At 39.2% G+C, this 13,164-nt stretch overlaps 1 protein-coding gene across 4 annotated transcripts in view; it reads right to left on the bottom strand.

Annotated features, from left to right (window-relative positions):
• Positions 1-13,164, bottom strand: part of EFCAB5 (EF-hand calcium binding domain 5) — a 1,692,224-nt gene that overhangs the window by 977,505 nt on the left and 701,555 nt on the right. For all 4 annotated transcript variants that reach the window (XM_044054470.1, XM_044054473.1, XM_044054471.1 and 1 more), the window contains one exon: positions 2,174-2,273. In XM_044054470.1, coding sequence (XP_043910405.1) covers positions 2,174-2,273 — 100 coding nt within the window. The remainder of the gene's footprint in view (positions 1-2,173; positions 2,274-13,164) is intronic.

Below are 13,164 nucleotides of genomic sequence, written 5' to 3'. Positions count from 1 at the left end.
TAGCTGAAAGCAAAGAAGAGATCTGCATCTGTTCACAATGGAGGCAAATGAAATCTGTGGTATTCCTGGTCCCTAGAGCATGATGGGAGGGAAATTCTTAAAGTGGCTTGAGATTGTAGCAGTAGTGCTGCCAAGTCAGTTACAACAAGCAGCTTGAGGATCCATAAGCCAGATTGGATGGATTGAATGAATACGACAGAGAAGATTCAGGATGCAATGGAAATAACCTAAAGAATTTTTAACCATTCCAGATTTTGGTTAATGGATATGGAGTAAAGCCAAGATGTGGTTAAAACATGAGAAGGTAAAGAAAGCAGCAAAAGATACATGAAGTAGGAGTACAAGGAGGATTCAAGAGAAGGGTTATATGGGAATAAGGGCAGCTGTGTGACAAGAAAAAATAAAGGAGGAAAGGAAGAGGGGCAGATTCTATAGGACAATAGAAGCATACTGCTTTGAAATGGGTATTCATAACCCAAGGGAAGTCTGATGAAAGAAACAGAAGCATTAAGATGAGACACGGTATCAAAGTAAGTGTAGAAAATCCTGTTACGGGGTTAAGGGTGATAGGACAACTTTTTTGAATGGAAATGATATTGCACAGCTGGAATTAGGATGCCAATCAGGCTTAAATGAAAGAGGGTAATAAAAAAGGGAAAATGTTATAGATATTGTGAATCAGGGCAAATAATTTGCATATATAGTGTGCCACAAGGTACAAAAGGAGTGGGGTAAAATACTGATGGATGACAGAATGCATACAGCAGAAAGACAGGGAAGTCATAGTGGTTTTGTATAGTGGGAGTCAGGTGAGGAAGCAGTATAGTCAAGCAAGTTTTTATGCATCTTGTTAGCTGGATTAAAAAAGTAATAGCCAAGACTGGAAGATAGAGGGGAGGAGTAGGACTGAGCATGACATCATGCTGTTATGGGAAGAAGGCCAAAAATAAAAGTTTCTTGGACAATATTTTAGAATATTACGGTTCAGGGAGGAACTAGGCAATTAAGTGAGGTAGATGGAATTTATCTAGGAAAAACAGGACAATTTATAAATGGAAATGAGTAAAAAAACTGAAAGAAAGAAAATGAGAAGGTGGTGGAGAAAGGTGATAAATTAAATGAATATTGAGGAAAAAATATGTATAAATGGTAACATATAAATAGAATGTACTCAGGTCTGCAATGACTTACTGAGTATACTGGAAAAGGTTACTAAACATATACTGTTAAAAACATCCAAATATAGAAGTAGCCTGCTACAGCCTGATTTCTGGACCATACCTCTCAACTGTCCAGATTTTCACAGAATGTTCAGAATTTTGTCTCATATTTTATTCTCATAAAATCACTGAGGACTGAAGTCATTAAATAATGATGCACGTTTGAGTTTCAGACTTTATATTCTACAAAAAATTAATGCTAACACAAAACCTGTTTTTCTATTAACTTTCTAAGTTTATAAGAGCAACATTTAAAATCTGTCCCTATTTTTGGGCCTTTGTTCCCCCATTACATTAAGCTTTGTCCGGATTTCTTGCACTAAGAGGTTGAGAGGTATGTTCTGGAATGCCAACCAATATACATTCCTCAATTAGATGTAGACTAAGAAAGGTATCTGGAACCACAGAGGTACTACTGTGAACAAGGAACAGTGAAAAATTTACACAGAGAAGAAGCTATTGTAGAGGCCTGGGGTACCAAATAAGAAGACAACATAAGAACCTGAGAGTACCCAAATAGAACACACATATGAGAATGAAGGCCAACAATGACTACAGTTTTTGAAAACAGCAAGATCAATGATTCCTCTCTAGAATATGTACTTTTTGTTGATAATAAAATTTAGTTCTGGTTAAGAATAATAACAATAAAATCAAAAAGGCAACCAAATCTTTCAATGTGTAAGTGAATGTTTTAAGATTTTCTAGTAAAAGAACTGTGAGAATATGTGCAACATTAATGGTCAATGCCTCACCCATCAGCAAGATGCTCTTCAATGTGCCAGTAAATTACATAATAATAGCACATCAATGTGTAATTGCCTTTGAGCACAGTTTACAGCTGGTGAGATGGATTTTTTCATTTTGTGAAAGAACTGTGTGTAGTTCCTCATAATCAGGACCACAGGAATATGGAATGCAGTCAAGGACAATAGGAAAATCTTATGACTCACACTGCCTGGGGTTCTGTAGGGTGAATTTAATATTCTCAGATGCACTATCATAATATCTTCCAAGTAAGGATATAATTCGTTGTCTGTCCAGAAATCCTGTCTAAAAAAACAAGAAACAAAATACATTATGTGAATTACAGCATTAAAAAAACCCCAAAAAACAAATATATGTTTGTTATAAACTCAGCTGGAGTAAACACATGTCTCATAAGTGTCTAATTAAATGCAGCTAAAAATCTACACTTATGACAATTCAATTCCAGACAGTTGCAGTTCTAAAAACACAAGCATTTTCATACAGGCCATCTCCAATTAAAGCAATTCACTTTGCAATCATAGGTTTTACTCCCATACTGACTGCCCAGTTACCTTAAGAATCCAAGGATGCCATGCAACCGAACAGTTTATGTTATAGATTTTGGGCACCTTCCATGTTCACTGTACATCTAAGGAATCTTGATGGCATGCTGATATACAAGTAGATGCACAGGTGCTGAAATTCAGAGCGTTATTGCCTCTGTAAGGGAGGCTATCAAGTGGAAAATTGGCCAGGTTGCAGAAATTGAATTTTTATGCACTAGGTGAAAAGAGAGACAGGCAGTAAAGGAAAGGAAATCTCATCATGGCCAAAAATGTTATATCCAGAAAGGAAGACTAAATACTAAAATAGTTAGAGAGGTACAGATAGAGCTGATCTGTTCAAACATCTGTTATTGTAAGTTTACTTACACAGCTGTCTTATGTTCAAAGGAATCATTGGAATCATAGAAAATACAAGGCAAGTGAGTCTTAAGACCATTTACACCTTGTCAATATCCACTCTTAAAATGTACTTTCTTTTTCAAGGAGTGCCAGTCCAGATAAGCCAGAGGTGAATGTGTGAATGCCCACTCAATCATCCAGTTCCTGTCTGAACTAAGGCAATGCATCTCACTGCTTGATTTGGTGCAGCAGTCTAGCCTACAGGTGGCAAAAACACTGTATAATAAACCATTCTTGCTGCTGTATTTTATTTATTGTTTGATGAACATTTAGATCCCTGATAGTGGTATTTGTGGGACTATTTGATTTGTGGAGATACAAGAGATCCATGACCACTGGGTCCCTAATGGCACAAAAAACAAGGTATAGATCTCCCTCAGAGTCTATAAAATACTGAATAAAGAGAGAGTGCATTTCCAATCTTTTCTGCTAGTTTAGTGTTTTAAAACCATTAATCTTCTTAGGAAAGTACAGTTGTGCAAGAACATTTTCCATAACAGTAGATGTCCTGATAGTTACTGTTGCAGTAGCCTAAGCATTTTGGGTCTCATCCCCGCCAAGCAGACAACTTACACACACACACACACACACACACACACACACACACACACACACTGGCAAAACAAAAATAACCAACAGAAGGGAGGCTGTAGGGAGGACGAGGACAGCTGCTGCAATGGCGATCTGTTAGAACATTTACTGTTATTGTACATTTCTTTCACAATTATACTATGTTCAACATTAGGTTAATGTTGCAGTAGTCTAACCTATTTGGGTAGATTACTACAGTTTAGAAACCAAAGAGAGAGAAGGAAGAAAATTATGAATCCAGGAGTCCCTGGAGAATAGCCCAACAAAGCCTGTTCTGGACCTTGAAAAGGAATCCAATTTGAAGAACTTTGTAAAGGTATATACAGAGGATCAAGTTGCTCCCTCTAGAACACTTTTAGTCTTAGCTCTTTCCAGAAAGCCACAAATGAAGCCAATGCCCAGTTAAATGGGTCCTAACCCTACCTGGAAGTAACTTGTTACAGTGAGAATAACAAAGAAACTGCATGAGACAACCACTTCGAAATTGCCTATTTTAAAACTGGATGTCATTTTTTCTTCTCTTCAAAGGACAGAAACAGCTGATCAACTTTCTAGAAGGGCTGAGTTTTGTCTAGGTAGTACTATGCTGCCTGTAAACATCCAGAGTATGAACTTCTTCCTCTTTTGTTTTTAGGTTGTGGAAAAAATAGGCAAAGAGATTAGCAAACTGCCTCAAAGTAAACAACTCAGAACTCTTTAAGCATAGAAGAGGGATTAGTTCTCTAAGAAACCCTGCTCTTGTGGAAAATAAGGTAGGCTTGATTCACTATAAGAGCTTGTAACTCAAGATTTTCTCCTGGCAGAACTCAGAGCAATGAGTAAAACAGTTTTCCATGTTAAAAACCCTAGCCTGATGAGCTGGTTCAAATGAAAAACAGCAAGCTTTTCAAGCACAAAGTTTAGATCTCTAAGAGAATCCACCTATTTTTTTAAGTGGACAGATATGTAAAACCCCCTTTCAAAAATTGCTTGACTTGAGGATGGGTAGAAGGGGGATCCAAGGGCAGACAAGCAGAACTGACTGACAAATGAACCTTGACAGAAGAAAAAGAAAAGCCAGAGAACAGTGATTCTCGCAAGTAATCAAGAACCTGAGGCAGCCAGGCCTTAAGTGTCCTGGTTCTTGGAAAAGCATCTACTAGAAAACCTCTTCTACTTACACATATACAATTTCCTAGTAGCATTTTTTTCACCCCTTCGATACTTGATGCATGTCTTTAGAGAAAAAAGTGCATAAAAGATATCAAAATTCAATCATCCAGGCAGTCAACGGAAGAGTTTTCAGATTCAGGTACACCAAATAACCCCTATTTTGTATGAGTAAATCCAGTCTATGGGGAAGCCTGTGGTAATTTCCCTTGTCCAGTTTCAAAAGAAGGGGAAAACCACTGCTGCTTGGGCCAAAAGAGGGTCACCACATCAATGTTTGGGCAGTCCTTCTGGATCTTTAGAAGAACCCTGGATATTAGTGGAAAGGGTGGAAAAACATAGGGGAACATTCCGGTCCATGGGAATGGGAAGGCATGTGACTTCCAGACCTATAGGCAAGGAATCCTGAAGCAGAATTTCTATAGTTGTCTGTTCTGACAGGAGGCAAAAAGATCTACTTGAGGGGTTTCCCACAGTTACATCAATTCCTGAAAGACTCCAGAATGAAGTTTCATTTTTTCAGAGACTAACTTGGTTCTGTTTAACTTATCTGCTGCAATGTTTTGCTCAGATGAAATATATACTGCCTGAAGAGTCAAACTGAGCTAAGTTGTTACCTCTCAGTCTTTCACAGCAAGTCTGCAAAGTGGCAGAGGGATAAGATCTCGTACCCACTTGTTTGTTTATGTACTACATTTCGGTCATGTTCTCTGTGAAAACTTGCAGAGGTACTGAAGACCAGAGATGATTTAGGACTTTCAAAGCATTTATCACTGCCATCATCTCTTTGAGATTTGTGTGTGTTTCTCTGTCTTGTTTATTCCACAGACCTTGCACTTTCACCCATTTTGAAATCTGTCTTCCCACATCAGGTCTGAAGCATCTGTTGTGGCAGACTGAACAGGAGGTAGAAGGAAGAAAGGAAGACCTGGATCTGAAGAAAACTGGTGTGCCTACCACAGAACCGGTCTTCCTACAAACCCCAATACTGGGATCTGAAAAGAAAAATGGTGAATTTTTCTCATATAATGTCTGGGAAGGGAAATCATAAGAATCATAGAATTCATGCACCCCAGAATCATGAGAAGTTCCCTAACACATACCAGGTTTTGATTGAAAAGACTCGGGGAAAAAAAGCACAATTGTGTAAGCTGAATTTACCATAACAGTAGAAGTCTGAATGATCACTGCTATAGTAGCCTTAACTATATGGGTTATATCCTGCTAAAGTTAAATCAGCAAGCTTCCAAAGCTTCCCGAACTGTCAAGCAGCTCAAGGTGAGCTGAGTACAAGACAAGTCTGTCCGCAAAGCCCCTCAGAGCTTTCCTGCCAGAGGAGAGAGGGAGGCTAAGTTCTGAAAGGGCAATGATAGGAATAACAAAAAATGAATGTCCACACTCTGGCATAAAAAACACACTGAAAAACAAGGGGGATGAAGAGAGTTGCTACTGCAGCAGTGATCATTCAAACATCTATTGTTATGGTAAGTTCAGCTTTCACAATTGTACTATCCCCTGCATACTGATCATTGCTGTAGAAGCCTTAGCTATACGGGTAGATTACCTTAGTTAACTATATATGGGAGGAGGAAGCAGTGTCCAGGATTCCGTTGAGAATGGTCCTAGCAAACTTGATCTACATTTAGAGAAGGAATCACTCTTATAGTGCTTTGCAAAAGTATGTACAGAGGACCAAGTAGCAACTTCTAAAATACTTCTAGAATTCATCCTCTTAGAAAAAGCCATAGATGAAGCCAAGGCCCTGGTACAGTGGGCCTTGACCCTGCCTGGAACAGATTTGTCATGGTGAGTATAACAAAAGTTAATAGCCTAGACAACCATTTGGAAATAGTCTGTGTTGACACAGCCTGTCCCTTCTTTCCTTCACAAGAAATGAACAATTGATCTGAAGATATGAAAGATTTATTTCTGTCAAGACAGAATCTCAGCTGTTTGTGGACATCCAAAGTATGGAGTATCCTTTCTCCTTCGTTTTTAGGTTTAAGAAAGGAAAGGGGAAGATGGATAGTTTGGCTTAAAGTACATTTGGATACTACTTTATGCATAAAACGAATAGTTCTCAAAGAAACCCTGTCCCTATGGAAAATGAGGTAGGATTGACTCACCATAAGAGCTTGCAGCTTAGATGCCCTTCTTGCAGAGGTCAGAGCAATCAGTAAAACTGTTTCCTATGCTAAGAACCTTAAGTAAGGCAGATTAGCTGGTTCAAATGGAGCAAATGTTAGCTTCTTAACACAAAATTAAGATCCTAAGGAAGGGACGCAGGTTTATTTGGAGATCTCTTATTCAAAACCTCTTTCAAGAATATTTGCCATGAGACTGCCTTGAAAGAGGAGGATCCATTGGTAGACATTCTGAAATGTCCGATAAATGAACCTCAACAGAGCAATAAGAAAGGCCATAGGATAGTAACTCACACAAATAATGCAAAACCAGAGAAAAATTAGCCCTGAATGGGTACTGGTTATGTTGCTGGCATCAACTAGAAAACCTTTTCCATTTGCTAATATAGGATTTTCTAGTAGCAGGCTTTCGTGCCTCCATTAGTACTTGCTGCATATCCTCAGAAAGCAGGTGCCTAAAAGGAATTAAGACCCTATTATCCAGGCAGTCAGGGGAAGACTATTGGTGTTGTGGTGTATCAAACACCCCTGTTCTTGTGAAAGTAGATCCATTCTGTGAAGAAGCTTGCAGTAATTGCCTCTGGCCATTTCTAAAAGAAGGGAGAACCACAGTTGCCTGGGCCAGAAGGGAGTCATCACAACTATCTTGTAGAATTTCTTCTGCATCTTCAGTAGTACCCTGGATATTAGTGGAAAGGTATATAAGAACATTCTTATCCAAAGAAAAGAAAAAGGCATTTGTCTTCAAGGCCTTTTTGCATGGAGTCCTAGAACAGAATTTTGCCAGCTGATTGATCAGAGAGGAGGCAAAGTGGTCTACTTAAGGAACTCTCCACAGATGGATCAAATCTTAAAAGACCCTCTGATCTAGGTTCCATTTGTGAGGGACTGCCTCATACTGTTCAGCTTGTCTGCCACACAATTTTGCTAATGGAATGTAGAATGCCTGTAGAGTGAGATTGTGCTTTGAAGCTATATCCCAAGCTAACATGGCTAGTCTGCAATGGGGGTATGACCTGGATCCCCCATTGCTTTTTGATGTACCACATGACTTTGGTATTGTCTGTAACTACTTGAAGGGGTCCCAGGAACCATGGTTCAGATGATCAAGATGATTGAAAGATGGTTCAGAGAACTGAGTGCCTTGATCAGGGGGAAGCATCTCCTTGATAGTTATGTGCTTGAATCTGTCCTTGGTTTTACACACCTGCTGGACTTTTATCCCTCCCAAAACTACTCCCCAAGCAAGTCCAAAACATCTGTGGTGACTGACTGCTTTGGAGCAGGGATGGAGAAGAGGAGACCTAGATTTAAGGATATCAGTTGCATCCCCCAAAATATTTCTCTTCTGACAAACTCCAATACTGGGATCTAAAAAGATAAAGGGTGTTGATGCTGGGACCAAAAAGATTTCAGATACCACTGTATCTTTCTCATGTGCAGTCTTGCCAGGGGTATCCTGAGAATCATAGATGCCATGAGGCCAAAATTCTGAGGTATTCCATCACAGTGACTGAAGTCTTGAGTGGAAAGCCTTAGAAATCGATCTAGATAAAGATCTATTTTTCCTGTGGAACAAAAGCTATTTGAACTGAGGTTTCTAAATGACATCTCAGGAACAGAATCTTGTGTGACCCCCCTCATGCAACCTTGTATAAGGGAATCAAGAAAGACTTTTGAATATTCTCTTGGAATCCCAGCCTATGCAAAAGATCTCTCACCCAAGAGAGAGATTCCTGACATTTTTAAAAATACTCTAGAAAGATAAGCAAGTTTTCTAAATTTTGAAAAATGTGGATACCCTATAGCCTGCAATGAGGCATAACTGGAGCCGGACACTTAGTGAACACTAAACCCAAAGTAAGGAAATCTTCAACACCTCAATATCATAAAATGTTTTACTATAACATAAAATTGCAAAGCCTTCTAGTGAAACTCTTTTTAATGCTTACATAAAAAATGTGAACAAGAAATTAATTTATAGAAAGTATGCACAAATCCGAATGCAGCCATAATAATAAAATAATTAAACAATTAAAATAGTAAATATTTAAATAATGAACTAATTATCTCATTTTCAAAATTAGTTTAATCCAATATTATTTAAACCTGCACATCTATCCGCATGAAAATAATTTAGCCATTTATATTCAATACTTTCAGTTTTAAAGTGACATCACCACATCTTTCATTCTTTCTTAAAATACTTACAATTCTCACACTAAACTTATGTGAATCATTATTATCAGCTACATGTGACTACAGCAAGGGAGTATCTCAGGATTTTAGGGTACATGGCTTCTATTATCCTGTTAATTCTACCAGCCAGATTACACACGATTAAAATACAAGACACTATGCATTCAGCACCAGCATCCTCTATCTTTTTCAGTCGGAATGCTTAACTTTTTCAGGAAAGCACTGTTATGATGGGCAGCACAGGCCATACTGAATCCAGGTCTCAAAATACCCACTCCCACCCCTTCTTATTCTGTAACCATGGATGTATCAGACTTTGCATGGGGAGCATTTTCAAAGGGATTCAAATTACAAGGAGTTTGGGAACATCATCTTAAGAAAAGAAGCGTACAAATATAAAGAAAATGATGACCTTGGTAAATGCATTAAAGACTTTGAATCATTTGTGGACTCCAGGATGTCTGCAAGCAATAACAGAAAACACCACTGTGATGTGGTATATAAACAGACAATGGGGAACCAGGTCTTACTCCCCAATGCAGACTAGCCATATGATAGCCTGGGAAATCGCAACTCAGCACAATCTATCCCATACACGCTGTCAAAAATGAACACCGTGACAAAACAACTTAAGTATATCCAGAACTGACCCACCCACAAATGGAGACTACATACTGGGGTCCTTCACAAGAGATTATTCATTGGTGGGAAACTCCCCAGGTATATCTGTTTGCCTCCATTCACAACAGACAGTTAAACAGATTCTGCTCCATGACATCTTACAGGAAGGCCATGGACAGGAATGTTCTTCTTTGCCTTCCCGCTTTCCTCTAATAACCAGAGATTTTTTTAAAGATTCAAACGGACTCTCCAAAAATCATTTTAGTACCTCCCTTTTGGCCCAGACAGCATTGTTTCTCCCTTCTCATGAGAACAGCCTAGGGCAATTATCACAATCTTCCCCACAGAATGTATCTACTCACACAGGACAGTGGATCACTGATCCACTCCCACCTGCAGAATCTTCATTTGAATTCTATGGATGACAGAAGTCTGATTCCTCTTAGGCACCTTTTTTCCTGAGGATGTACAGCAGGTATTACAGAAGGCTAGAATACTTGCCACCAGAAAATCCTAGAATACTTGCCACCAGAAAATCCTATTTAACTAAGTAGAAGAGATTTCTACTTGGTGTCACAAAGAACCAGAACCCATCCAAAGGCAGAAGATGCTCAGGTTCTACACTGTATGTGTGAATTGCTCAAATCAGGCCTTTCATACTCATCTGTTGAACTTAATCTTTCATCCATTTCTGTCATCCTATAAATCCACCAGTCTTCCTTATTCCAAGTGAAACAATTTTGAATGGGGTATTTTATATCCATCCACCTTGAAAACAGATGTTTCTCCCTTGGGATCTCAACCATGTCTTAGAAAAACTCACTTTACCAGCATTTGAACCAGATCATCGAGCTGGTTTAAAACTTTTGACATGTAAAACTGTTTTACTCACAGCTATGACTTTGGATAGTAGGTATCGGAGTTGCAAGTCCAGCCCTTCCTTATATTTCATAAAGGCAAAGTAAACTTAAGAACTAATCCTTCCTTTATACAAGTTCCATTACAATTTACTTTGAATCAATACATTTGTCTGCCTGTGTTCTTCCCCAAACGTAAAAACAGGGGAGAGTGAAAATCCTACATACTCTGGAGATCCTCAGACAACTTAGACACTACACTGACAGAACAAAAGACTTCAGAGCTTTGGACGAGCTCTTGGACTTTTTGATGGACAGAAAAAAAGAATAACCAGGGTCAAGACAGATAATTCCTAAATGGTTAACCCATTCCATCCATTTTTGTTACTTCCACTATGGTAGGTCCCCTCCCTCAGAAGGTTACAATCCAGTGTACTAGAACTCTGGTTACTTCAAAGGCTTTTTGGAAAGTAGCAGATTCTATCACTTTTCTAGAGGCAGCTATTTACTCTTCTTTTCTCAACTTCACCAAACATTACAAGACTGACTCATTTTCTGAAATCAGAACAGTATTTGCTAAATCAATTCTCCAAGGGCTCTTAGATACTGATCTTCCATCCTCCTCCCTGGCTATCTGGGCTTTGGCAATCTTCTCATATAGTTATATGCTACTGCAACACTGGACCCCCCTAAAAACCCTCCCACTTGACCAGGCTGTAGCATATTTCAACAAAACATTTCTACAACACCTAGACACTGTCGCTATATTGTGCAAAATCAAGGTTAGAACCTCTACAAACCCCTGGCTCAGTAAAGAAACCAAACAAATCCTCAAGTCCAGAGACACTGCCTGGCTTTACTATCAAAAAAACAAAGAAACACAAAGCCTAAGTACCAAGAACTGCGCAACCGTGCAAAAAAAAATGCATTAGGCTGGACAAAAAAATCCTACTACACAACATTACAAACTAAATACCAACACAACCAGCAAAAATTTTGGAAAAATGTAAACCAGCTACTAAAATCCACCCAAAAGGCTACCCCCAAACCAACCACCCCTGACACTAAAGTTCCCATCGAAACACAATTCAACTCCCACTTTGTGACCTCAATTCGATCCTTAGTATCACAGGACAGTTCCTTCCTCACTATCCCCCCCCCCCCAACACAAACAACACTAATACAAGCTTTACCCTCAAAACAGTTTCCACCACTTCAATCAAAAGCATGCTCTCCTAACTAAAAACCTCATCAACAGCAGCCGACCTACTCCCCAGCTATTTCTTGAAACTCACAGCAGATGCTATTGCTATCCCAGTCTCCACTCTCATAAACAGATCAATTGTTAAAAACTATGTGCCCAAACTCTGGAAAATATCCTGTGTTACACCCATACATAAAGGCGGGACCTCCACTGAACTTAATAACTACAGACCCATTGCTTTACTCTCCCCCCCGGCCAAAATCCTAGAAAAATGCATCCATACCCAGATGCTAAACTAAACTATCTCCTAGACAGCAACATCCTGTCACCTACTCAGCATGGTTTCAGACCTGCCCATAGTACCACTACAGCCCTCCTCTGCTTCACAAACACAGTAAACCATCTCAAAAATGAAGGCCTATAGGTATCAACTCTTTTTTTGGATATGTCCATAGCATTTGACACAGTCTCACACCAAATCCTGCTAAACAAACGAAACCAATATCATCTATCAAATTCCACTCTTACCTGGCTCCAAAGCTACTTAACTGACAGGTACCAAGCTGTGAAATGGGAAAATTCTCTCTCTCCTCAGCTGCCCATAACTATAGGAGTCCCACAGGGTTCTGTCTTAGGACCACTACTATTCACAGTCTTCCCAAATGACCTCCATACCTCCACACAGCATGCATCTATAATTCAGTATGCAGATGACACTACCTTAATCTGTGCTGCACAAAACATTCCAACCCTCCTGCAAACAACTCATCTAGCATTCTCTGACATTGAAAATTACCTTACCAAAGCCCAACTTATCCTCAATCCAAAGAAAACTCAGCTTATGATTATAACCAGTTCTAACAAAAACACTAACAGTCAATTCACTATCTACTCCACAAATGCTACTCCAATTGCTCCAGTGGCACAAGCTAAGCTATTGGGAATAACCATAGACTCCCACTAAAATTTGATAGTCATCTCAACTTAACTATTAAAAATGTACATGGCAAACTGGGGTCACTCTACCTTATCAAACCATTTCTTACCAACAACACAAGATCAGCCATTGCTCGCTCCCAACTTTTATCCACCCTACTCTATGCATCTCCCATTCTGACTAATCTCAACAAAACTGAACTAAGCAAAATGGAAGCCTGCTATAACAGAATTGCCCGCTTTGCTGCAAATTGCTCATATAGAACTCATCACTGTACTGCTTTGAGACAGCTCCACTGGCTTGAACTGCCAAACCTCCTAACCTACAATCAGCTCTGCCTCTGTCATTCTATCTGTTACCTCCCCAATAAGTGTCCTGCCCTCAAAAACCTAGTACAACATCACTCAGCCAAAAGGCCTCTTAGATCATCAAGCAAACTACTACTAGAAGTCACCAACAGCTACAATAGCTTTGGAGATGCACTTTATAGTAGTTCAGTGGCTACAAAATGGAACTCTGTCCCTACT

This window comes from Protopterus annectens, chromosome 13.part0 (assembly GCF_019279795.1).
Source record: "Protopterus annectens isolate FY-2018-M chromosome 13.part0, PAN1.0, whole genome shotgun sequence".
Taxonomy (NCBI): domain Eukaryota; kingdom Metazoa; phylum Chordata; order Ceratodontiformes; family Protopteridae; genus Protopterus; species Protopterus annectens.
Note: the sequence above shows the minus strand (reverse complement) of the source record. Positions and strands in the feature narration are given on the sequence as shown.